Consider the following 26,812-nt stretch of genomic DNA (forward strand, 5'->3'; position numbering starts at 1 on the left):
CTGGTTCACAATCTGATCAGCTCTGTGCTGGCAGGCTGGGCTGGGCGGTGAGGGCAAGGTGGCGGTCCACTCCGGAACCCGTGTGGACTACCCTGGGCAGCGCCTCAGCTCCTTGCCTTCCTTACCTGGTGGCACTAAGACTAGTGATTAGGCACCTCACCTTTGGAGCCAGTGGCTTGGATTCAAGCTCTGCTCTACCCCTTAGATGTGTGTGACTCAGACAGTGACTAGGCCGTTCTGTGCCTGAGCGTCCTTCTCTGTAAATTGTGATACTAATAACAGCACCCGCCTCGTTGGGTGAGAATGGAGTCACTTAGAACTGTGTCTGGCATAGAGAGATTTCTAGGAAAAGCTTAGCTGTTGTCATTCCTAATAATTTTGTGCTGATCTGGAATTAGTCCCCGGATCCTTCTGGGAAGAGTTTCAAAATTAAGTTGCATTTACTCAAGTAGAACCATACCAGCTATGCAGAGCTGAAATTTGTTTCACAGGAGCCCAAGGATTATGTATTCCTGCCCTGCCCTTGAGGCAGCTTCCCTCTGCTTCCCTGAGCTCCTTAGAGAAATACTTTTTCCCTCAGAACTGACAGCCCAGCAGGAACTTAGATCTAAGGAGCTGGAGACTGTTCTGGATGAGATTGCATCACATTCTGAACCATAAACAAGCGCTCCCAGGCTCTCTCCAGGGCCTGCCTGCTTCTCACGGCTTGTCCTGCATTGCTTTTGAAACTCTCATCTGCCCCCGCTGGCTGAGCCAGAAGCAGCCAGGACTCTGGGAGGACGGGTTCAAGGCTCCAGCACTTGAAGTTTATTCGGATAAAGTTTATTATTAAAGGGTAATAATGCCAGGGTGATAAATGGCAAGCACTTTCTAGTTTGAAAACCTGACGCTAAAATAGAGGGAGGCATTTTGATGACTTCCTTCCTAAAGGAATGTTGTCCTTAGGCTTAAATATTTGTGTACCAAGATTAGGAATTCCTGGTACATGATGCACCGGTATTTTTGAACGTCATGAATTTTGTCACAGAACCCACGATGAGGGTGGGTGGGGTGGTGGGCGGGGTGGTGCTGGCCTGAAGATGTCAGAGCAGCGCCCTGAGATAAGAGCGGCTGTGAGGAGCCGCAGGGAGCAGCGCGCAGCGGCGGCCCTGAGCGGTCCCAGGTGGGTGAGCACAGCACTTACCGGAAGCTGTGCCAAAAGCTTTCCTACTCACTTAGTGAAAAGTATCACTAACCTGTGTTTAGAGGGAGAGTGCTTTCTTAAAAGTTGTGTTTATTCTTATATTTGTCAAATTCGATGTTGGTTCCCTCCCTCCCCTGACTTTTAAAGAAAAGACTCTTTTGTTGCAGGAAACCAGGAGAGTGTGTCGTCACCTTCCACAGCCTTTCCAGGGCCTGTGGAAAGCCTCCGGAGTCCTGGGGACGAGCCAGGGGGGTGCGGGCAGTGCCTGGGCAGCTGCTGGGTGGCGCTTTGCCCTGGCCCTGCCACACGCCCGGCGCGTTCTAGGCTGTGCGTGTGCCTGTGTGTGGCCGCGCTGTGCACGCAGCCGCAGCCTGTACAGATGGTTGTAATTTTATATCAGCATCAACGATACTGTGCTTTTCAGGGTCTGTCACATTTTAGGGCCTTAATTTCTTCAATAATAAAAGTTCATCTTCTTTTCTTTTAACTTAGCTTCTTTCAGTTTGTTGTCGTCAGACAGGGAAGGAGCATGGCCCCTGGAGGTCGCTCTCAGGTCAACAGGCAGGACGCGCTCGGGAGACCGCCGCCTCCAAGGTCTCTGCACGGAAACACCTGGCGTGGCCGTTCCCTGGGTGTCATCAGCAAGGAGAAGGCCTGGTGTAAATATCTTACAAGTGGCCTGTATGATTTGTTTCAGGGAGAAGCTGACCACTCTTTCCAGGGATAAGCCCTAGGAGCACCGTCCGCCTCCTGGGAGGCCGTCACCGCATACTCCAGGGATTCAACTGGAATCATCCCAACCATCAGTGGGCAACGCTGCTCCAGCTAATAAGCCAAGAATGAGACTCCGGGGCCTGGCGATTCTAACAGTTCTTATCCATGTCACAATGGCTTCAATCAGTACGTATTGCTTTGCAACTGTAACTTAAAATGTTCAAGAACATTTGCCTGGTTTTAAGCTGCTTGCTTACAGTCATTCCAGTTGAACTGTAACCTGGGAATTTATTTATGCTCTACAGTCATCTTCATTTCAAACCCATGAACACGAGTTCCGCAGAGATATGGCATCATTTAGCTTTAATGTTCAAAGATGCCGCAGCCTGCCAGGGCGCCTGCGGGGGGAGGCGCTGCCCTCGCCCTCCGATGGCAGCCTGCTTTGCACAGCGGAAATGCTCGCCCAGGGGAGCAGTTTGGGGGACTTAGCTCCACATTGATGCTCCGATCTTTGGCACCCATTAGAGCATTTCATAGAAGATCTTCATCACTTCTTTCTCAGTTAATATCACAAAGCGTGGCCATTGCTCAGTCCTAGAGGGGGATGTCCTAGATGATAAGCATTGTAGTCGTTATACGGTCATTTCAGAATCATTTCGCATTTTTAATTTGCAGCCAAGTCATCCGTGGGGATGGAAAATGAGGCTCTAATTGTGAGATGTCCTAGACAAGGAAGATCTAAATACCCTGTGGATTGGTATGATTCACAAACCGACCGACTCATCAGCACCCAGAAAGGAAGCCGTGTGCTTGCTGCAGGGGAAAGTCTTAAGTTCCTCCCAGCCAGAGCGGAGGACTCCGGAGGCTACACCTGCATCCTCCGAAGGTAGTGCCCGTCACTCCGACCGGAGGCTGGCTCTTTCCTTTCAGAGATGATGGCCTGATGCCCTCACTTTCCTTCTCTTTATGGACTTTCCTGGTGCCATTGACTTTACAAAGTGATTTGAGTGAAAGAGTGCTTCTAGGAAACCCCTCAGGTTGGGGTGAAGGTGGTTAAGAACTAACTACTTAGATGGGAAACTGCAGGGACTAATTTTTAGCCCTGTCTTTTCAGTTAGGAAAAACCTTGTTTTTCCTGTGACAAGAAAACTGAGACCAGCTGCTCACTTCTGCTGGAGATGAGAGTAAGTCACACAGCAAACAGTAAGCGAGGCAGTGGGCACCGGGGCCTGTGAGTGGCACAGGAGGCATCACAGTGCCTGACACCTGACAGGTGACCGAGGAGGGATGTCAGATAGTGCGCCTACAAATTATTCTCCTTACGGACAGGCTGCTACAGGTTTTGAATGTGTGCCTATATTTGGTACAGACAGCAGTCAGATGGACTTCACCGAAAGGCAGGACATGCATATGTAGGTGCCTAGGTCCTGAGGGCAGACAAGTTTCAGTTTCAGCTTCTTCCCCATCACTAGTCAGCTGGATGTTTGCAGGTTGCTTCTCTGTCCCTCAATTTCCTCATCTGTGATCTACATACACAATATAAACAAGATTGAGGTAAAATTATTTCATAATGCTGAGTAACTTTTTAAATTGTCGGACTTATTTTAATAGTTCTACCTCTAATAAGACTGGACATGTGAATGTCACCATATATAAAAAACAACCAGGCTGCAAAATTCCAGATGACCTGATATATTCAACAACCTCTGGATCAGAAAAAAATTCCAAAATATATTGTCCTACCATTGGCCTCTACAATTGGACAGCACCTGTTGAGTGGTTTAAGGTAAAGGAAATTTGGGGAAAGTAAATGAAAATTACACAAAATAGATAGGAGTTGGGATTATTGAGAGTGGAATGGCATATTGTATTTCAGAACTGTCAAGTTCTTCAAGGGCCAAGATACTACAAAAGAGAGACTTATTTGCTGATTGACAATGCTACTAGCAAGGATACGGGGTATTATACGTGCAAATTTAATCACAATGAAGATGGAGTCAGTTACAGTGTGACAGCAACCAGATCCTTCGCCTTTAAGAGTAAGTGGCAGAACTCAGCACAATGGGACATTTGCAGGGGAGCGGCCCTGCTGGCTGGTGTTCTGCGCCGCCCTCCTCCTGTGGCCCCTCAGTCGGCATGATCTTTGCCGTCACCACTATGGAGACTGAGACATTTCAAAGGGAGACGGTGCTCCTCACCCGAAACCACCTGCTCTTTCCTTTTCTTATTTAATTTTCAAAGATAATGTGATGGAATGCTAACTTAATGTTTTTGACCACAGTACAACTATTTGAAGAGCAAGACTAACATTTCTTCCACAATTTGTTGTCAAAGGTTCTGTAGATAGAAAACAGTCCATTAGTCTCTGATATAACTCACTGGGCTCTAAGTTGAGTGGCAGCTTTATAAAGACACCTGGGTGTTGTCGAGTGGCTCTCAGCCCTGGTTTGCAATGCTTTCCACACCACCAAAGGCCTCAAGTAGGTCCCTTAATTACAATTTTCCCCCCAATTTATTTTAAACACCACAAAAACCCATTCAGGGGGAAGATATCACCATCAAGAGTGTCAGGTGGACAAAGATGGTCTCCTTGGCCTGGCTTGGCCATGGGTGTGGAGAAGCTCAACTGTGTGTGGGATTTCCTGGGGCAAAGCCACTCGGGGAAAGGCTTTGGTGGGCCCTCGGTTCCCACAGGTAAAGGGGCCACAGACCACACTCCATTAGCTGTCACGCTCACAGCCGAACTTCTGGCTCCTGGCCACGGGCCTCAGTGGCGGGGCCCAGTCTGGGGCACACAGTGGCTGGGGTGCCGCCTGTGCACGGTCCCTGGGTGCAAGGCCACAGGCCCAGCACTTCCCGAGAGGCTGGGCCACGGGGAGGCCCAGCAGAATCGGGGCTCCCGCTGTGATCATTCTCACGGGTCTTCTGAAGGCTCCTCCCTGAAGAGTACTTTTCTGATAATTGTTAGGTCATACGATTAATTAATGGGTTGGTTTAGGATTCGTGTAATGAGGTAGAAGAGACTAGAAAATATCAAAGAGCATAATCACCAGTAGGGGAAAATACTATTTTATCTTAAAGTTCTGTTTATTTGCATCTGTGTGAATTTCTGCCATTGTCATCAGAAAATTTGAGAAACATTGCTATGAAATAGGATAGAAATTTGAAATATGTTTTATATTGATGACCACCCAAAAGCTGTTCTAACAGTATATTCTCTTCTTTTCTTTAAGGTGAAAATGTCTTTTCAATGTTGCCAGTAATAAAAGCACCTCTTCAAAATGCAACCCAGGACGTGCAAGTCGGTAAGGAAACTCTAAGCACCCAGTAACTGTGGCCTGGAAGCCCTTCCCCTGCCCCCTCCCCCCAGACCCTCAGTGTCCTGAGGGTTACATGAGGGGTGGTGGCAGCCCCTGCCTGGGCTCTGGCTAAGAGTGGGGACATTTGGTCACAGCATCTACTCCTGTATCCACTCCAGCGCCATTGTCACTTCTGCCCAGGGCGGAGACTGGTCTCCTCTCCGCTGTGGGTACTAGGCTCAGAGGGACCGATGACATGCCTGAGGGTGTGAATATTCAGGGATAGGCCAGAACCCAGACTCCTACTCGCCATCTTCACTTTTCCTGGTCCCCCCAGAGGTGGGAGATGCAAATAAGATTTTGCATGTAAATGTCCCGCCCGACTGGTCCTCACCCACATCCTGGCTCATCTGCAGCCATTCCCCACGGCCACCCGTGGCTGTGACACGGACATGGGCACTTCTACTTCCAGGCCTGCTTCTGCCCATTGTTTTGCTTCTCACCTCTCAACATGAAGCTCAAAGGCACCCTCTGCGAAGCCCCATGCCTCCCGGCGCCTGCGGACAGCAGGAGCACAGCTGTCAGGGAGCACAGCTGTCTGTTTTCCCGGCAGCAGACCTCTCCCTGCAGGACTCCTCTTGCGTCCCATGCCGCTGCAGCCTCTCTAGAGAACACCTGCATGCTCATGGCTTGTTTACACCCTGTCCCCATGGAGAGATGCTGAGCTCCTTTTATCTCTCCAGACACCTAGCTCTAGAGGCAGGAGCAGAAAGGGGGCTGGATGCACGCCCCCAGAACTCTCTGAGAGGGAGCCCTGGGCCCTGTGGGGAGGCAGCCTGCCTCAGGACTGAGGGAGGCAGCCTGGCCTCGGGGCTAAGGGACTAAGGCTCACGTTAAAAGATTGGAAAGAAAGGGCTCTTGGACAATGAAATACTGGTATGGTAGCCAGGTCAGTAAAGCAGTTTCACTCACCTGGAGCGAGATGAATAGAATTCAAAAGGAAGAGAAATGTGTGCGGGAGAGCAGTTAAAAGGAAAATCCAGTTTACCAAGCATGGGAATAGGCCATTGTAACTAACGTGGGATTGAAGCTGGAGTCATTTGTCTCTTGGGCTTCCTCATGTGGTGAGAGTGGAAAGGGGCTGAGATCCAAGCCTACCTGTGAGTGACATAAAGACTGTTGTGGGTACAAAATAAGACCACCGGAAGCTCATGATTGATTTAAAAAAAAGCACGCAAGGATTTATTGAAAAACTGGCCAGGACGGCCGCAAGAGCACCACACACAGGTGGACTCCACAGGACCGCCTGTTTCAGGTGCAGGCAGTCCTTTTAAAGAATTTTCCTTCGTTCTAAATTCTAAATTCTAAATTCTAAAGGCTGGGAATAGCCTGCAGGGTCCTCCCCAGTCACATTCTGCTGGACATTGGAATGTGGCCCTATCTTGTGATAGCTGATAACACAGAAGCAGAGCCCAGCAGTTAGTCTCTAAAGGTTATCTACAGTTTCTACCCCTGAAGCTACTGAGTCAGTGGGAATCAATCTCCTGTAGTGCTAGTCCCAGACACAGGAAAATTGCCTTAGCCTTCAGGTATCCACCTGGAAGCTGAGATAACTATCCTGTGTTTAATCAGGTGCAGGAGCCAGACTAGAAGGGTTAACATTCAAACAGCAGTTTTTACCTGAGATGAATATTCTTAATGTCTTATTTCAAAGACAGCGGGGAGGGTGGCACAGACTGGGGGTTGGGGAGAGGGGAGGAGTCATCGACGTGTCTTCACATTAAATAAATACCATTTGCAGTGTTAAACTTTACTGGTGAATGTCTTCTCCTGCAGGGGAAGCAGTGAACATCACTTGCTCCGCTTGCTTTGGGACAGGCTCGCAATTCCTGGCCGTCGTCCTATGGCAGGTCAATGGAAGAGGAGTGGGGAACTCGAGTGAAGCAAGAATTTGGGAGGAGCAAGAGCAAAATCAAAGGTATTTTCATATTGAAGTCAAAACACCTCCTTGGCCTCCTACACAACTGCAACTGTAAAACAGCATTGAAGATAACCACTTGCCTTCTCAGTTCCAGCAACGAGCTGGCCTGTCTGAGCTCCGTCTTGAGAATAGCAGATGTGAGAGAAGAGGATTTGTTGCTGAAGTACAACTGCCTGGCTCTGAATCTGCATGGCGTGAGAAGTCACTCGCTAAGGCTCAAGAGGAGAAAGCCAAGTAAGAAGTGTTTCTGAGACGCTGTCACCAGCCTGTTGCACGGGCGGTGAGCTGAGAGCCAGCTTTCTTAGAGAGCAGGTGCTGCAGGTGGGTCTGGCCAGCAAGACAGCACCGGCTTCCCAGCAAAGGCACTTCTCCTCTCTAGCACCAGACCCTGCAGTCAGGCCACCTCCCAATGTGTCTGGCAGCCTCTCCACTGCTTTACCTCCTGCTTCTACCTCTCCCTTCCCCTGCTCTCTTCTGCCTGCCCACTCCACCCTCTGCTCTGGTCCCATTCCCCTGTTGGTTCCACACCAGCGTCTTCCTTGGACCTCCTGCTTCCAGCCTCCACAGCCCTCTCTGGCCCACTGTGTGGGAAAGAAGACAGCAATCTGTGAACATGTTCTTTTGTTACCTTTTATAACATGTCATAAACACTGTCCCTTTTATAATGCATTTCTTTTGTCATAAAAAGCACACATTTTGTTAGTGGAGCTGGCAACGTGGATGAAATGGTGAATTACTTAATTTCTGTTCATTCCTGTAAGAAAATTGTATTCCTATGTGTTGCTTATGTTGCCATTTTAGGAATGTTCTCTGGCAACTGGGGCTAGAACTGCTTTCATGTTACATGTACCTGGTGTTTTGTTCCTTCTAGTTTCTCTGTATTTGGTACCTTTCCCCTGTTTCTTCAAATCAACGTGGTTATGTTCTATCTCAACAACTGTGTAAATTAAACAAAAATTGATGCTATTGTTGTACTGTCATGACCAATTCCTTTATTTCTCACCCTATATAATAAAGAGGAAATATGCAAATTGACCTTCACACCCTAACATAAGATGGCCGTCCCCATGTAGTCAAAGATGGCCAACACAAGATGGCTGGCAGGGGAGGGCAGTTAAAGGGCAACCAGGCCAGCAGGGGAGGGCAGTTGGGGGCAACCAGCCATATAGGAGAGGGCAGTTAGGGGTGACCAAGTTGGCAGGGGAGGGCAGTTGGGGGGGAACCAGGCCTGCAGGGGAGGACAGTTAGGGGAGACTGGGCCTGCAGGAGAGGGCAATTGGGAACAACTGTGCTGGCAGGGGAGGGAAGTTGGGGGCAATTGGACTAGCAGGGGAGTGGTGATCAGGCTGGCAGGCAGACAATTGTTGGAAGCCAGTAGTCCTGGATTGTGAGAGGGATGGGCCTAAACCAGCAGTTGGACATCCCTGAGGGGTTCCAGATTGGAGAGGGTGCAGGCTGGGATGAGGGACACTCACCCCAGTGCATAAATTTTGTGCACCAAGCCTCTAATCATAGAATAAAAGGAATTACAGCATTGTCTTTAATTTTAAAAACAAAAACTTAAAAGGCCCGAATCCCCATATTATTAAATATTATTCAACTAGAGGCATCGTGATATGCTTCTGGTGTTTTGGGGGGGTGGATGACAAGGGTTAACAAAATTATATGGGTTAAGGTGCACAATTCTCCAGCACATCATCTGTACACTGTACCGTGTGTTCACCACCCCCAGTCAAGTCTCTGTCCATCACCTTTTATCCCCCTTACCCTACTCCCTCTCCCTGCAGCCCCCTCCCCCGGCAATCACCACACTGTTGTCCATGTCCATGAATTTTCTTTTTTCCTTTTTGCTCAATCTCTCCCCTCCACACACTCTGTTCCACCTCATCCCAACAGCTGTCACCTTCTCTCGATGAGTCTGTCTCTATTTTGCTTATTAGCTCATTTTATTCATTAGAGTCCACATCTGAGTGAAGTCCATTGTGCTTGTCTTCCTCAGTCTGCCTTGGTCATTCTTGGTCTCAGTGCTGGGTGCTCAGGAAGTGGTGATCAATTAATTGAAGGGAAATTTTAATATGGGCCTGTGCTTTTCCTTGTCAACCTGGGAGCTCATGCTTTGAGATTTAAGATGAAAATCAGAGGAGAATTATATAACCAATTCTCATTTGATATTCTTCTCATGTGGGGTCATTTGCAAAACATGGTAGTTAGCAGTTCCAGAGGGGGAAATAAATCTGAAACAGCACCAAGACCATCAATGGTCACAGCTCTTACGCTCCATTTGCACATACCTGTCCTTAAAGATGAAGACCACCATGCATGTATTTTGTGGGGAAGTGAGTGCAGGACACAGTTCAGTGATGGCTAAGTAATGTTCACCATAAGAGAGGTAAGGGGTCTGGGTGGGACCTGGAGCCCAGAGCTTAGACTTCTCCCCCAGAAAGCTTTAGAGGCTTACATGGCTCTTGCTTCTTCCCACTTCTCCAGGCCACCCACTCCACATTCAGAAATCTCCAAGACCTGCTGATGCTTTCTCCTTAATGCCCCTACACTGGGCTGTCCACTCCTTTCTCACTATTGCACGGTTAGAGTCCTCCTCACCGCTTACTTTCAGCTGCAGACACTTCCTGCCCACTCTCCCCCGAGTTTCTTTCCACAGAAACAAGCCTTCCACTGCCATCAAATTCATTCTGTTTGGAAGTCACGTTCATTGTTAACACATCACTCAACAATCTGCACTGGCTCCTTTGACCTTCAGAATAAAGGCAAAACGCCTTAGCCGTAGCCTGGATCCTTATCCTATCTTCATTCCCCAAACTGGATTACTCCTGTTCCTCAGAAAACACACTCCCGACCCTGCCCTTGTGCTCACTCTTGCCAGGAGCAATACAGCTCTTTTTGCAGCAATCCCAATCTCGCCTCCTTCAGGCCTCTCCCGCAGGAGGTCTTCATTCCCAGTCCACGGAGTGCGCACTCTTTCTAAAGCATCTGTAGTTACAACCAGGCTTTTATCTCCCACCTTAGTTACGTTTGCGTGCCACGTGTCTCTGTGCCTTATACACTCCTTTCCACAATAATGTTTGTGCTCCCCTATCTTTTGAATAGTTGATCGTCAGAGCACCTACTACATGCTTGCTGGATTTGGCATACTGTTAATGCTGATTTATGTCATGATGATAATGCTGAAAGTGTTCTGGATCGAAGTTATTCTTCTCTGGAGGGACATAGCGAGGCCTTACAAAGCTAGGAACGGTGAGTGGCAAGTTTTGAGTTCTTAAAAAAAAAAAAAAGGTACCTAATTGCTCTTTGGCACTTGTGTCTTACTCTGGCTGTGGTGCAAACCCAGCTTTCCTTTTGATTAGCATCATGTACTTCGCAAACTTTGCTGAGTCCACTCAGAAGCCATTCTTCATCCTGCCTGTCACACCTGTGGTTCTAAGATGCAACTTAACAATTTAGACTGCCTCCCCAAAGATTGCCTTTCCTACTGAAGCCCGTGACGGCCTCTGCCCAAAGCCCAGAAAGGTTTACACATTTTGGAAAACATTGTGGAATTTAAACCTTATCTAAGTTGCTCCTGTTCCCAGATGTGAAGAGGCCAGACAGGTCCACCAGCGCTCAGGGCCCTGCTGCTGGGTCTGGCCAAGACCTGGAGCGCACACAGGAAAGCAGACAGCTCGCCACCGACGTGAATTGGGCTTCAGCTCGTCCATGGGGCCACTCCACCCGGGCTGCTTGCTGGAGCTGTGGGAAACTCGGTTCCCTTAAACCTTTACTCCCTGGCCACATTAGCCTTTAGCAATCCTACTTCCCCAGGGGAAGCACCAGGCAAACAAAAGATAAGATGGAGCTCTGACAGCACAGCTACCTCATCCATGACTATCCATGCTTGTTAACAGAGTACTGATTAAATGTGACAATACGGTTTGAACAAAACTGCCAACCTCTTGCCGGTTCTCTCTCATTCAGTCTGGACAGTAAAAAGGAGAACTTTGGAATTAAGATTGATTTTCTGATGACATTTGTGGCAGTATACTGTTATCATCTAGATTCTACAATATTTTGGGGTGTTGAATACATTAATAACCATAAAACTTGCTGGTGAATACTAATTTCTTAGAATCAAATAATAAAATTGTACTTTTTGCTCTCATTTTCAGATGGAAAGATCTATGATGCTTATGTTATCTATCCACGGACCCACAAAGATAGTTCGGAGGGGACCTCTTCTGTAGAGTACTTTGTTCACCACATTCTGCCTGATGTTCTTGAAAATAAATGTGGCTATAACTTATGCATTTATGGGCGAGATCTGCTACCTGGAGAAGGTAACACTACAACATACGTGTAGGACAGTAATGCACCTCCTCAGAAGGCTCAGGGTGGGGGGTCTCATCCTTCCAGCGGATACAGACTCAGGGTCACTATTCCAGGCCTGATCAGAGGAAGGAGATGCTTTTTCTTGCTTCCTCCTGCCTCTGTCAGGGAGGCACCGGCACAGGTCCTGCCCCTGGGGGATGCTGCCAGGGTAGCTGCCCTTCTCTCGGCTGGAGCAGGGCTCCTGTCCAGGCCGTTACACTCCTCGGCTGCTTTCTCATAACCGCTTTCTTCCTCACACACTGGAGGGTGCAGTCGCTCCCTGATATCGCCCGTTCTGGGGGTCTGCCCACCTCTCATGAATTTCCCTGGTTCTGCCCCCACAACTCTCTCTCATCAGTCCTTCTGAGTGTGCCATGTTTTCTGTTAGGATCCTGACTGGCCCAAGGTCTCTGTCTGGCTCTATTAAACATGCCCTTCCTTATTTCAGACCCAGTAAATTGCAGTCTCTCAGCCACCATTCTGGGGAATACGTGGAGTGGTTTTGCCCCTGGCTGGGCTTTCTTAACCTGCATCACATTTGCAGTGAGAACTGGGTTTACTGTTTATCCAAGCCCACCCAGATGTGGACCTGTCTTCCTAAAGATCTTCTCATCTGGGTCACACCCATTTCTAACAGGGAGCATGGGCCGGAGTGCGTCCAGGAATTCCTAGAGACTTTAGTCATCAGAGACACAAGGGCTCCCGAGTTTGCACTCCTGTTTTCTTTTTATCCTCACAGAGGATATGTTTCCATTGATTTTTTTTTTCCTTTGAGAGAGAGAGAGAGAGAGAGAGAGAGAGAGAGAGAGAGAGAGAGAGAGAAACATGATGTGAGAGAGAAACATTGACCTCCCATATTGGCCCTGACTGGGCATAGCATCTGCAACCCAGGCATGCGCCCTGACTGGAAATGCAACCAGCAGCCTTGTTGTAGGAGATGGTCCTCCAACCAGCTGCGCAACTGGCCAGACCTGAGTTTGCACTCCTTAATAGGGAGTGAAACTTCTAATCTCTATCAAAACATGTAAACGAATGAGCCTGAATTCTTAGGACTGAGCCACCTGGGGGGAGGAGGGCGGGTGAAAGGCTCCGCCCAGCACAGGCCTCTCCCCAGGGGAACTGCGGGGCCGGATCTCACACAGAGGATGGCACTCTTCAGGTCAGCACATTGCTGAGCAGAGCATTAGCCGTGAGAACAGAATGCAGACAGGCAACCTTCTCCATGTCTTTCCTCACCAGACGTGGCCACGGCGGTGGAGACCAACCTCCGACGCAGCCGGCGGCACATCTTCGTCCTGACGCCGGACAGCCCGGAGCCGGCCTACGAGCAGGAGGCGGCGCTGCACAGCGCCCTGGTGCGGGGCGACGCCAAGGCCATCCTCATCGAGGTGCCAGGGCCCGGCGGGCGCGGGCTGCAGCCCGCCGCGCTGCCCCAAGCCCTCCAGCACCTGGTGCAGGTGCAGGGCACCCTCCGCTGGAGGGAGGACCACGTGGCCAACAAGCACTCCCTCAACTCCCGGTTCTGGAAGCGCGTGCGCTACCACATGCCGGTGCCCAGCAAACCTCCAGGGGGGACCTCCTCCGAAGGGGGGACCTCCCACGCGGGGGGGACGCCCCCCTCGGCTCCCCACGGGCCGCAGCACTAGTGCACATGTGCAGAGTGCGCCTGGCCCGCAGCGGGGCGGGGGAGGAGAAGGGGGTGTCCTCCTCAGCTTTCCTCCGGAAGCCCACCCCTCCTCCTGATCCTGGGTGGTACCAATGCTTCCAGAGGTTTCCTCCCGCCCCTCTCACCACCACCTCTCCCTCTCTCCTTGGCTGGGGGTCTCTTCACTGTGCCCGCCCTCTTTCTGTCCGCCTCTCCTAAGTCCTCGTCCATTTCCTACATTTGAACATCAACTGAGTCTCAGAGTTAAATTTATGTAAGCTGGAAGAACACTCAGATTCCCTTGTGCAGAACGTTATTAATAAATCTTCTTTCCACATGCCAGAATCCTATCCAATAAAAGAGTAATATGCAGATTGACCATCACTCCAACACACAAGATGGCTGCCCCCACGTGGTCAAAGATCCTGCCCCCAAGAGCACATAAGATAGCCACCATAAGATGGCCAGCAGAGGAGGGCAGTTGGGAGGCACCAGGCCTGCAAAGGAGGGCAGTTAGGGGTGACCAGGCTGGCAGAAGAGGGCAGTTGAGGGCAATCAGGCCAGTAGGGGAGCAGTTAGACATCAATCAGGCTGGAAGGGGAGTGGTGAGGGGGTGATCAGCCTGGCAGGCAGAAGCGGTTAGGGGCAATCAGCAAGGCAGGCAGACCAGCACTTGGGAACCAGCAGTCCTGGATTGTGAGAGGGATGTCCCAGATCAGAGAGGGTGCAGGCTGGGCTGAGGAACAACCCTTCCCCATGCACGAACTTTGTGCACCGGGCCTCTAGTTTATTATGTTTCATTTTATCGAAGCTTAGTTTTATCATTTCATCATTGCCTAATGTGTTGGACTATCTTACCCAATTGCCATTATAATCAAACTAGTGGCCCTGAGGATGAATCCATGGGCCAATACCTCACTTCCACCCTCCAATAGCTCTCTGCCTGCTGCCCTGCCTTCTGAGTAGCTCCCTCCTCCCCCTCATAGCTTGCTGCCCTGCCCCCTCTTGTAGCTCTCCACTGCCCACTTGTAGCTCAATGCCCCACCCTCCTGCTGATCTGCCATCTGGTCATTACACAGTTGGTCGTTATGCTTCATGATGTAACAACCATTTGCAAGTTACATTTTTATTATATAGGATTCTTTTCAGCTCTAAAATTTCTTTCATGGCCCTAGCTAGTTTGTCTCAGTGGATAGAGTGTAGGTGTGTGAACTGAAGGGTCCTCGGTTAGACTCCAGTCATGCCTAAGTTGTGGGCTCAATCCCCATTAGGGGGTGTGCAGGAAGCAACCAATCAATGATTCTCTCTCATCATTGATGTTTCTATCTCTCTCACCCACTTCCTTCTTCTCTGAAATCAATAAATATTTATTAAAAAATAAGTATAATTTCTTTCATATATTGCTATGTCTATAAAAATATTGTCAATAGAACAGTAAGTATAAAAGAAGAAAATAAATAAAAATAATTCATAGATCTATCATTCTAAAATTGTGTATTTGCTTTTAAAAGTGAATTCATACTTAAACATACCATTTATATAGCTAAGATTACTTAGTGTGTACTTTTTATATTTTTTCAACTTCACATCATAATCAAAGTACTTGAAATGTCATTTAAATTTTAACATCTTAAAGTATTCATACTGTAAATATATAACTTGTGTCCAATATAAATAGTCATCATTACAATAATTCTGCAATGACCATATCAGTATGTCTTATATCTTTTATTTATTTTTTAAATAAATCTTTATTGTTCAGATTATTGCAATTGTTTTTCTCTGCCCCCCCTCCCATAGCTCCCTTCCACCTGGTCCTCACTCCACCCTCTGCCCTTACCTCCTTCCCCCATCCCCCGTTGTCCTCATCCATAGGTATATGATTTGTGTCCAGTCTCTTCCTGTACACCTCACACAGACACCCCTTTCCCCCTGATAATTATCAATCCCCTCCTATTCTATGCCCCTGATCCTATTATATTCACCAGTTTATTCTGTTCCTCGGATTTTTAATTCACTTGACTTTTAGATTCACTTGTTGATAGATATGTATTTGTTGTTCATAATTTTTATCTTTACTTTTTTTTTTCTTTTTCCTCTTTTTAAATAACACCTTTTAGCATTTCATATAATACTGGTTTGGTGGTGATATACTCCTTTAGCTTTTTCTGATCTGTGAAGCTTTTCATCTGCCCTTCATTTCTGAATGATAACTTTGCTGGGTAGAGTAATCTTGGTTGTAGGTTCTTGCTATTAACCACTTTGAATATTTCTTGCCACTCCCATTTGGCCTGCATAGTTTCTGTTGAGAAATCAGCTGATAATCGTATGGATACTCCCTTATAGGTAACTGTTTTTCTCTTGCTGCTTTAAGATTCTCTCTTTGTCTTTTGCTCTTGGCATTTTAATTATGATATGTCTTGGTGTGATCCTCTTTGGATTCCTTTTGTTTGGGGTTCTGTGCCCTCCCTGAACTTATAAGTCTATTTCTTTCACCAGGTGGGAGAAGTTTTCTGACATTATTTCTTCAGATAGGTTTTCAGTGTCTTGCTCTCTCTCTTCTTCTGGCACCCCCATAATTCTGATGCTGGTATGCTTGAAGTTGTCCCAGAGGTTTCTTACACTATCTTTAACTTTCTGTATTCTCCTCTCTTCTTGCTACTCTGGAAGACTGTCCTTTGCCTCTTTGTATTCCAAATCTTTGACTTGATTCTTGTGATCTTCTAGTCTGCTGTTGGGTCTCTGTATAATATTTTCTATTTCAGTCAGTTTATGTTTAATTTCTAGTTGGTTTAATTTCTTTTTTGTATTCTAGAGAGTCTTGCTTAATTTATCAGCCTTTTGTAGGAAATTCTTAAAAACAAAACAAAAACAACAACCTTATAACTATGGTTTTGAACTCTATATCCAGTCTTTTGTTCTCCTCCATTTCTTTTGTTTGAGATCTCCTTCCTTTTCTTGCCATTTCGCTGCTTCCCTGAGTTGATAGAGTAGCTTTGTGGGCCTGGATGTCCTATATGGTTCAATGGGTCAGACTTCTAGTTGCCTGATGTGGACACTCTTGGTTCACTCCTTTGTAGACTGTGTGTACAGCCTTGTTGTATAGTTAAGTCTTGATTGTTGTTGGTGTCACTGGGAGGAGTTGACCTCCAGGCCAATTGGCTGTGAGGACCTGCTGTGTCTATAATGGAATAATTGCTGTGCTGGAGACATGTTTATGGGGGAGGACTTGTTCCTGTAGGGCTTTGGTGCTCACTGAGTCTGCCTCTTGAATGTGTCCCTTATGAGAGTAGTTGAAATCTGGTGTCATCTCACACCGACCACTAGATACACTAGTTTCTGGATCTTCAATGGGGTGCAGTTCAGCTACTGTCTGAGGCCACCCTGTAGGAGCTACAGTGAGAACCACAGTCCTCTCCTCCCTGCTTGGAGCTTGGAGGCTTTGGAGCTGTCTGCACCAGGTTGCAAGTTTGCTAGGCTAAACTGCAATAAAGAAAGCCATTCATATGCAAAAGCCGCTGCTTGGAGCTTGGGTGTGTTTGTAGATTGTGCAGGACAGAGTCTCAGGGTGGAGTCTCAGGGTGTCTCTAGACTAGAGAGTGGCAAACAGCAATGGCTGCCAGTCAGCCTTCTCTGCCTCTCTGAGTGTGTCCCTGCTCAGCACAGCAAACAATTATTCTTGCACACAGCTCTGCAAGCAAGCCACCCTCACTTTCAGACCTGATGGCAGACAGTCCCGCTTCTTTCCAGAAACTGGATTTCAGAGAGATTGGGAGCTTGTCTCTCTTCAGGTTGAAGAAAGCAACACCCTCTGCCAGCTGGGATCCACTGCCAGCCCTCATCGCGCTCGTGCCCCTGTGCCTCAGTTTTTCAGCGCTTGTGCCCTGAATGCTCCTCCTTTCTCTTTCAATCTAGTTGTAGAGCTTCCTTTCAGCCAGTTTTCCTGTGATTCTGGGTGATAAAGGATTTGTTTTTAGTTGTAGTTTTGAAATTGTTGTGCGCGGCAGCAGTTTAGGTGTTTACCTAAGCTGCCATCTTGGATCTTCAGATAATATTTATTATCTGTCTTATATCTTTTACTTAAAAAAGACCTTTTAATTTAAGAAACTCTACTTGTAGCATTTCTGTGACATCAGCAGGCCCCAAACCCAGGCAGATTGCCCGTGGCTGGGAGGCCTGCCAGGGCACAGGTTTGGCGAGGGATGGCGCTTCTGCCTGCAGTGGAGCTGCTGAGTGAAGGGTATGAGTTTTATTAAGCTGCACACACCTTCCCCCCAATAAAAACAAACCAACAGGGACTGCAGTTCTGCCAGGAAGTGCAGTCTCGAACTCGCTCCATTGAGCCTTGCAGAATCTCACCCATGAAGAAACCCTATGTCTGGAAAGTCACCTAGAGGAGCTCTAGCTACCCGTCCTCTAAGTACCTACAGCGATCCGTCCCTCTAGATATCCTATAATAAATACCCTATAGCTATTAGTCCCTCTAAGTACCTACAGCTATCCGTCCCTCTAGATATCCTATAATAAATACCTTATAGCTGTTAGTCCCTCTAAGTACCTACAGCTACCCATCCCTCTAGATATCCTATAATAAATACCCTATAGCTATTAGTCCCTCTAAGTACCTACAGCTACCCATCCCTCTAGATATCCTATAATAAATACCCTATAGCTATTAGTCCCTCTAAGTACCTACAGCTATCCATCCCTCTAGATATCCTATAATAAATACCCTATAGCTATTAGTCCCTCTAAGTACCTACAGCCACCCATCCCTCTAGATATCCTATAATAAATACCCTATAGCTATTAGTCCCTCTAAGTACCTACAGCCACCCATCCCTCTAGATATCCTATAATAAATACCCTATAGCTATTAGTCCCTCTAAGTACCTACAGCTACCCATCCCTCTAGATATCCTATAATAAACACCCTACAGCTATCCATCCCTCCAGGTACCCTACCCTGTGACTCTTTGGATTAAGGTTGCCAGATAAAGTGAAAGTTGAATTCAGAGGATGAAATACCATCTAAAATTGATTTGAAATTAAAATTTACTTGGACATCTGGTATCTTTATTTCTTAAATCTGCTTACCCTACTCTGTAGATTATTGTACTTTTATGTGGTAACTTCTGTGTGTGGGGGTTGTTGTTTTTTTTTAATTACTAAAAAGTTAGCCAGTGAAAAGGATGTGTATAGTTGATTAACATCACAGAATTTGGAATCAACCAGTCATCCTCCATTACCTGCCAGCTGTGTAACCATGAGCAAGTGAACTCTCTAAAATCATGAACAAGTTAGGTAAATGAGAATAATCATACCAAATCCCTTTGCATTCTGTACTAATCAAATGAAAAGAAAAGTACTGGCGTTTGGACTACAGTAAGAATTCAAAAGTGGCAGCAGTGGTGAGGACACATCCCTGTGCTTCTTGCAGAGTGGATTCTATTCCTTGTCCTCTCAGTGAGGGCCTCGCTGTCAGAATAAGCTGGGCTTTCTTCCTGCTCCCCCACCCTCCTTGAACGACAGAAGCCTACTGATTTTGGACACAAGATTTTTTTAATAATGTTTTTTAAATTGATTTTTAGAGAGAGAGAAACGAAGAGGGAGAGGTAGATAGGAACGTGAATGGTGAGAGAATCACTGCCTCCTGCACGACCCCTACTGGGGCTCAGCCTGCAACCCGGGCCTGGGCTCCCCTGGGAATCTCACCAGCGACCCTTCAGTGCACAGGCAGAGCCTACCTCCTGAGCACACCAGCCAGGGCAACAAGGCTTTTAGGAGCTGATTTATTTCCCTTTTCATTCGCTTCTTGAAAGCATAGAGTAAGATTTGCAATCTTTCTAGAGCAAATATAGAGGGTATCATGATGAATTTGTAATAATATCTGGCTACCTTATTTGACGTATATTTCTTATTTTAAAATATATTTAACTCTCTATATTATAAACTCCTTTGCAAGTATTTAAGGAACTTTACATTTTCTAAACATGTGCTGAGTATCTCCCTGGGAGGGCAGGAGATGAAGTGAGAAAGGCACACTCCTCATCCTCTTACGAGATGTAGCACCCACGTGGGAGTTTGGGAGGCAGAGAGGCCAGGCAGGGCTGGTCCCAGGGAAACTCGGCTCTTCTCTCCGTCGTTCCTTTTCCTGGACCTGCACACCATTCCCCAGGCACCTGGGCGCTCTGGGCCCCAGGGTCTGCGACTGAACGGGGAGAAGAGCTGCGGTGCTTTCTCAGCTCCGTGGCTGGCGATCAAGCTGCACACAGAGCTGAGAACCGCCTACCAGCGCTCCCTGTGTTCTCCCGCGGGAGAGGAGGGGTCCCGCCCACACAGGGCCCTGTGGGTACAGCAAATCCAGCACACCTGCTGACTGCCTCCCAGGTGGTTGTGCTGAAAATTCCTGTGAGTAAAACACACACAGAAGTATTTCTAGTTCTGTTAAACTTGCCTGCAACAAAATGTAGGTCCTAAGCTGCTTCGTTTGACAATTACACACCATAAAGTTACCACCCCACGCAAGACAGAAGTGTCTGATGGCCTTACAAGCACGGGTCTGATTCCCATGTCCGGGTTAAGTTTGCCAGGTCTTGATATTCCTATCGATGAAGTCAGAGGGTAGTGTGGCTCCTGACTTCCCAAGTGAATGTCATGGTCTGGAGGCTCACCCGACTTCGTTCCTTCGTGTCGCCGCGGCTTCCAGTGTGCGGCTGACAGCAGTGTCCCGGCCGCTTCCCTGCTGCCGGGCACCCTGCTATTCCGAGTGTAGCTATTATGAATATGTCTACTCCGGACATTCTTGTGGACACAGTTTTTGGTTCACTTCCTCGGAGAAGTCATAGGTATCTATTTAACATTGAAAAAAAAAAAAGTCAACCAACCAATTGTTTTGCCAGCTGATTGTACGGTTTTCCACCCCCTGCAGTCACACTGGAGGCTTCTGTGGCTGCCCTCCTAACCGTGACCTGCTTTGTCAGGCTTCCTTTGTCTTATAGGTGGGTGAGAATGAATCTCGTGGTTCAATTTGCAGTTCTCTGATGACGAATGATGCTGAGCCTTTTCCACACTCCTGTTGGTCATTCACATATCATTTTGTGAAGGTGAATATTTATTTTTTAAATTTATCTTTATTATCGAAAGTATTACTGATGTCCTCCTCTTATTCTTCATTGACCCCCTTCACCCCACACCCACTCCTGCCAGGCCTTCACCAAACTATTGTCACTGTCCGTGGACCATGAATATATTATATACATGCTAGGCCCAGTGCACGAATTCGTGCACCTTGAAAGGAACTGTGGGCTGTAAGGCTGCGGTGAGTATAGGAGCAAGTCTCAGCCCATCCTCCACGCCCTCGCCGGCCCCTCCCACCACAGCCCTCTGTCCCTTGTCTGCCGGCAGCCCTGCTGCCGCTGCTCCCATGACTGACGGTGCCAGCACCGCTCACATCCACTGACCGTGGAGCGATTAGAGCCAGCGCCAGCAGCGGTTGTGAGTGGGGCCAGCACTGTCAGTGGGTGCAAGTGGCGGCTGCTGCCACCCTGATCTCTGCTAGGAGTAGGAGGAGGTGGAGAAGGCCTCAGGGGCAATCATGGCTGGCAGCCACTACTGGTACCCGCTGATGGCACCAAGCGATCGGGGCCAGTGCCAGGAACCAGCAGCAGGCACAAGCATCAGGCAGGACCACAGCACAGGGGAGCAAAGAATTTTCAGTAACCACCAGAGGCTCACCCTGATTACAGCAGCTGGCACCCCACCGCGGCTGATGCCTGCCATGTTCCATGCTCACCCCCTGGTGGCCAGCACATGTCGTAGCAACCATTGGTCAGTTGTTTGGTTATTCTGCCATTCAATCTATTTGGATACTAGCCTTTTATCATATAGGTTAAGTCCCAGGTTAATCTCTCCCCACTACCACCCCCCTTTCCTCTGAGATTCATCAGTCTGTTCCATGCTTCTATGTCTCTGGATCTATTTTGTTCAACAGTTTATTTTGTTCATTAGATTCAGCTTATGAGTGAGACCTTGTGATACTTCTCTTACTGCTTATTTTGCTTAGCATAATCCTCTCCAGGCCCCTCCATGCTACCTCAAAGGGTAAGAGATCCCTTTTCTTTACTGCTGCATAGTATCCCATGCTATAATGGTACCACAGCTTCTTTATCCACGTGTCTGCTGATGGACACTTGGGCTGTTTCCACATCTTAGCCATTGTAAATTGTGCTGCTATGAACATAGGGGTACACACATTCTTTCTGATTAGTGTTTCAGGTTTCTCAGGATATATTCCTAGAAGTGGGATTGCTGGGTCAAATGGCAGTTCCAGTTTTTAAATTGTGAGGAAAACATATTGTTTTCCATAGTGGTTACACCAGTCTGCATTCCCTTTTCTCCACATCATCTCCAACACTTGTCGTTGGTAGCCATTCTGACAGGTATGAGGTAACACCTCAATGTCATTTAAATTTGCATCTCTCTGATGATTAGTGACTAAACATTTTTTGATATGTTACTTGGCCATTTGTATGCTCACTTTGGAGAAATGTCTATTTAGGTCTTTTGCCCAATTTTTAATTAGATTGTTTGTCTTCCTTTTATTAAATTGTATGAATTTTTTAATATATTTTGTAAATTAACCCCTTATGAGATATATCACTACCTATGTTCTCCCATGGAATGGGCTCTCTTCATTTTGTTGATGGTTTTTTTTGTGTGTGTGTGTGTGTGTTTTTGTTTGTTTGTTTGTTTGTTTGTTTTTTCTGTATGGAAGCCTTTTATTTTGATATAACCCCATTAATTTCTCTTTAGGTCCCCTTGTCCCAGGAGAAGTATGGTCAAACATTGCTACAAGAAATGTCTGAGATTTTGTTAACTATGCTTTCTTCCAAAATTTTTATAGTTTCATGGCTTACATTTAAATCTTTTACTTATTTTGAGTTTATTCTTGTGTATGGTGTAAGTTGGTGGTCTAATTTCATTTTTTGCATGTATCTAATTTTTCCAGCAACATTTATTGAAGAGATGGGCTTTACTCCATTGTGTTCTCTTGCCTCCTTTGTCAAATACTGAGTGTAATGGCTTGGGTTGCTTTCAAGGGTTCTCTGTTCTGCTCCATTGTCTATTTGTCTGTTCTTGTACCAGTACCAGGCTGTTTTACTTATGGTGGCTTTGTAGTATAACTGTTGTCTGGTATTGTGATCCCTCCAGTTGGTTCTTCCTTCCCAATATAGCTTAAGCTATTCAGGATCTTTTTTGGTTCCATATAAATTTTTGGAACTTTTTTCCTAGGTCTGTGAAATATGCCATTGGCATTTAAATAGGGATTGCATCAAATTTGTAGATTGCTTTGGGTAGGATGGAGATTTTAATGATGTTGATTTTACCAACCCAATATCAGGGTTTATTCTTCCATTTATTTATATCTTCTTCTAACTCTTTTTTCAACATCCTGTAGTTTTCTGAGTATAGGTCTTTTACCTCCTGGGTTAAGCTTTTCCTAAGTATCTTAATTTTGTTGTTACAGTGGTAAATGGGATTATTTTTATTTTAGTTTCTCTTTCTTGGAGCTCATTATTGGTGCATAAAAATGCCATCAAGCCCGCTGGTTTGGCTCAGTGGATAGAGCATTGGCCTGCGGACTGGAGGGTCCTGGGTTTGATTCCAGTCAAGGGCACATGCTCAGGTTGCAGGCTTGATCCCCAGCAAGGGGAGTGCAGGAGGTAGCCGATCAATGATTCTCTCTCATTAATGTTTCTATCTCTATCTCTCTCTCCCTTCCTCTCTGAAATCAATAAAAATATATATATTTTTTAAATGCCATCAATTTCTGGGTATTAATTTTGTATACTGCAACATTACTGAGTTCATTTATTGCATCTATAGTTTTTGATGAAGTCTTTAGGGTTTTCTACAAACAATATGATGTCATCTGTGAATAATAAAATGTTGCTTCCTTCTTTCCAATTAGGATGGCTTTTTTTTCTTGTCTGATTGTTGTGGCTAGGATTTCTAGCACTATGTTGAATAAGAGTGATGAAAGCAGAGATCCCTGTCTTGTTCCTGTTCTTAGGAACAATGGTTTTAGTTTTTGCCATTGAGTATGATGTTGGCTGTAAGTTTGTCATATATGGCCTTTATTATGTTGAATTATGATCTCTTTATTCCCACATAGCTGAGAGTTTTTATCAAAAAAAAAAAAAAGGGTGTTGGATTTTGTCAAATGCTTTTTCTGTATCAATTGATATGATCATGTGATGTTTGTCTTTCAATTTGTTTATGTGATGTGTCACATTTATAGATTTGTGAATATTGTACAAACTGGCCTCCATAGAATAAATCCCACTTTTTCATGGTGTATAATCTTTGTAATATATTGCTGGATCTGATTTTGTTTTGGATTTTAGCATCTATGTTCATCAGGAATATTGGCCTGTAATTCTCTTCCTTGGGAGTGTCTTCATCTGGTTTTAGAATTAGGGTAATACTGGCCTTAAAGAAAGAGCTTGGGAGTGTCCCTGCCTCAAATTTTTATTTATTTATTTTTTTGAATAGTTTGAGGAGGGTAGCTGTTAGTTTTTATTTGAATGTTTGGTAAGATTCCCCTGAGAAGTTGCCTGGACCAGGGCTTTTTTTTTTTTTTTCTGTGAGTTTTTAAAAATATATTTTTTTATTGATTTCAGAGAGGAAAGGAGTGAGAGAGAGAGATAGAAACATCAATTATGAAAGAGAATCTCTCCTACTGGCTGCCTCCTACTTGCCCCATACTGAGGATTGAGCCTGCAGCCCAGGATATGTCCTTACCCAGAATCGAACTGTGGCTTCCTGGTTCATAGGTCAACTCTCAACTACTGAGCCATGCTGGCCTGCTGTGAGTTTTTATTGCTGCTTCAATCTCATCAGTAGTTATTGGACTATTAAGGTTTTTTATTCTTACCAATTGAATTTTGGAAGATTACATATTTTTCTAGGAATTTGTCCATTTTATCCAGGTTGTCCAGCTAGTTAGACTATAGTTGTTCATAGTATTTTCTTTACGATCCTTTGTATTTCTGTGGTGTCAGTTGTTACTTCACTTCTTTCATTTCTAATAATGTTCTTTGTTTCTTGGTGAGTCTGGATAAAGATTTATCAACCTTGTTTATCTTTTCAAAGAACCAGCTCTTGGTTTTCTTGATTTTTGTATTTTTTTTGTTGTTGCTGTTTGTTTGTTTGTTTTTTGTTTTTTGTTTTTTTAGTCTCTACGTAGTTTGTTTCCACTCTGGTCTTCATTATTTCCTTCCTTCTACTTCCTCTAGGCTTTTCCTCTTGTTCTCTTTCTAATTCTTTAAGTTGTAGGTTTAGATAGGTTATCAGAAGTTTTTATTTTTTTGAGGTAGGCCTAAAATGCAATGAACTTCCCTCTTAGGGCTGCTTTCACTGTTTCCCATAGATTAGTGGTTGTTGTGTGTTCATTTTCATTTGTTTTCAGGAAGTTTCCTAATTCTTCCTTATCTCTTTAGTAACCCATTCATTTGTATTTCTCCTTCATGCGTTTGAATTTTTTTTTAGTATTTTTACTGTAGTTGATTTCTAATTTCATGCCATTGTGATCTGAGAAGATGCTTGATATGATTTCAATCTTCTTGAAATTTTAGAGACTTAGTTTGTCCTAACATGTGGTCTATCTTTGATAATGTTCCATGTGCACTTGAGAATGTATATTCTGTAGCTTTGGGGTGAAATATTCTATAAATGTCAAATAATCTGATCCAGTGTGTCATTTAGAGCCCTGTTTCCTTGTTGTTGGTTTTGTCTGGGAGATCTATTCAGTGATGTCAGTGGGGTGTTAATGTTACCTACAACGTATGACTGTGTTGTTTCCGATCTCTTCCTTAAAATTCTCCAGAAGTGTTTTTATCTATTTGGGTGCTCCTGTATTGGGTACCTATATGTTTACCAGAGTTATATCCTCTTGCTATATTTATCCCTTGCTATATTGATCCCTTAAGTGGCCATCATTGTCTCTTGTTATGTTCTTCATTTTGAAGTGTATTTTGTCAGATACGTATTGCTACTTTTTCATTTCCATTTAAATGGAAATTTTTTCCCATCCCTCACTTTATTCTGTATGAGTCTTTTGTTCTGAGGTAGGTCTCTTATAGACAGTATATATATGGGTCATGTTTTCTTATCCATTCAGCTACCTTATGCTTTTTGATTGGAGCATTTAAGTTACTAGCATTTAAGATTATTATGGTGCCACTTGATTCTCCATCTCCTATGTATTTTTATGAAATATAATTATTTTGGTTAATCCTCACCTGAGGTTATTCCTTCCATTACTTCTGAGAAGAAGGGAGGAGGGAGAGGGAGAGAGATATGTCAATGTGAGAGAATGAACCCCAGCCCAGGTACACACCCTTGACTGGGAATTGAACCTGAGACCCTTAGGTGTTCAGGCCATGGCTCTACCCACTGAGCAGCATTGGACAGGACTATGAAATATTTCTGGTTCCACTTTTCTGATTAGGTCTGTAATACTTGGTGAATTAATATTTGTATATAGAATGAGGTAAGGGTCAAGGTTCTTTTTTCCCCTCTCTCTCTAGAGAGATAGATATTCAGTTGTTCTAACAACATATGTCAAAGACCCTTCTTTCCCCATTGAATTGAAATAGTTCTTTGGTAAATAAATAAATAAATAAATAAACAAACAAATAAATAAAGGTACTAGGTATGTGTGGATTTATTATCATTGTCTATTATTTTCCATTTATATTCTCATGCAAAAGAGTATACAAATGAAAATAGGAATCTTCACACTGTAAAGATTTCTATTGCTTTATTGTAAAATTTCAAGCTACTTTGTTTTCTTTTCTTAAGCTTGCTCTGAATATTCTAGATTGTTTGTGTTTTTACATTAATTTTAGAAATAGCTTCTCAAATTATTTGAAAATTCCTAATGAAATTTGGATTGGGATTGCATGAAATATATGAACTCTATAACTTACTGAATTTAAAAATGTATGGACTATAAACTCTATAGTTTGTGAAGAATAGTCAGTGAATCTCCCAATCCATAAACATGGTACATTCTTTCGTTTATTTAGCAGTGTTTTGTAGACTTTATAGAAGATATCTTGTACATTTTTCAAAGAATTTATACTTTGGTATTTAATTTTTATGCTATTGCAAATTGTATTTCTAACAAATTTTATTTTCCAAATTTCCATTTAAGACTGTGTAGAATTACAATTTCTTTTTGTGTTGACATTGTATTCCATGATCTTGTTAAACTCATTTATTATTTCCAGTAGATTTTTGTAGATTTCAATGAATTATCTACATAAAATTATGCCCTCTGTCAAAAAGAGTAGTTTTATTCATTCCTTTCCCATCTTTAGGCCTCCTATTTTCATTATTTTATTTGATACAAATTGATTGTCCTATTTGAGAGCTGTCCTTATATTGTTCCTTATCTTAGCAAAAGCAAAGCATTTCCCTGTTAACTATGAGACTGCCTGTAGGTTTCTTACAGATGTTCCCTCCTAGTTGTGGTTTTCTAAGAATTAGTAATCAAGAATCTTTAAATTGTATTTATCAAGTTAATCATATGATTTTCCTTTTATTATATTTATTATACATAA

At 45.0% G+C, this 26,812-nt stretch overlaps 1 protein-coding gene across 1 annotated transcript; it reads left to right on the plus strand.

Annotated features, from left to right (window-relative positions):
• The first annotated feature begins 1,048 nt into the window (after window positions 1-1,048).
• Window positions 1,049-13,197, plus strand: IL1RL1 (interleukin 1 receptor like 1). The gene is made up of 11 exons (XM_036454045.2): window positions 1,049-1,162; window positions 1,881-2,083; window positions 2,573-2,783; window positions 3,509-3,683; window positions 3,774-3,936; window positions 5,131-5,202; window positions 7,033-7,174; window positions 7,266-7,411; window positions 10,283-10,429; window positions 11,338-11,505; window positions 12,776-13,197. The coding sequence occupies exons 2-11, from the start codon at window positions 2,023-2,025 to the stop codon at window positions 13,180-13,182; spliced, it is 1,692 nt and encodes a 563-aa protein (XP_036309938.2). The 5' UTR covers window positions 1,049-1,162; window positions 1,881-2,022; the 3' UTR covers window positions 13,183-13,197.
• Window positions 13,198-26,812: the final 13,615 nt, after the last annotated feature.

The sequence above is a fragment of the Pipistrellus kuhlii genome, unplaced genomic scaffold (genome assembly GCF_014108245.1).
Source record: "Pipistrellus kuhlii isolate mPipKuh1 unplaced genomic scaffold, mPipKuh1.p scaffold_m20_p_27, whole genome shotgun sequence".
In the NCBI taxonomy this organism is placed as follows: Eukaryota; Metazoa; Chordata; class Mammalia; order Chiroptera; family Vespertilionidae; genus Pipistrellus; species Pipistrellus kuhlii.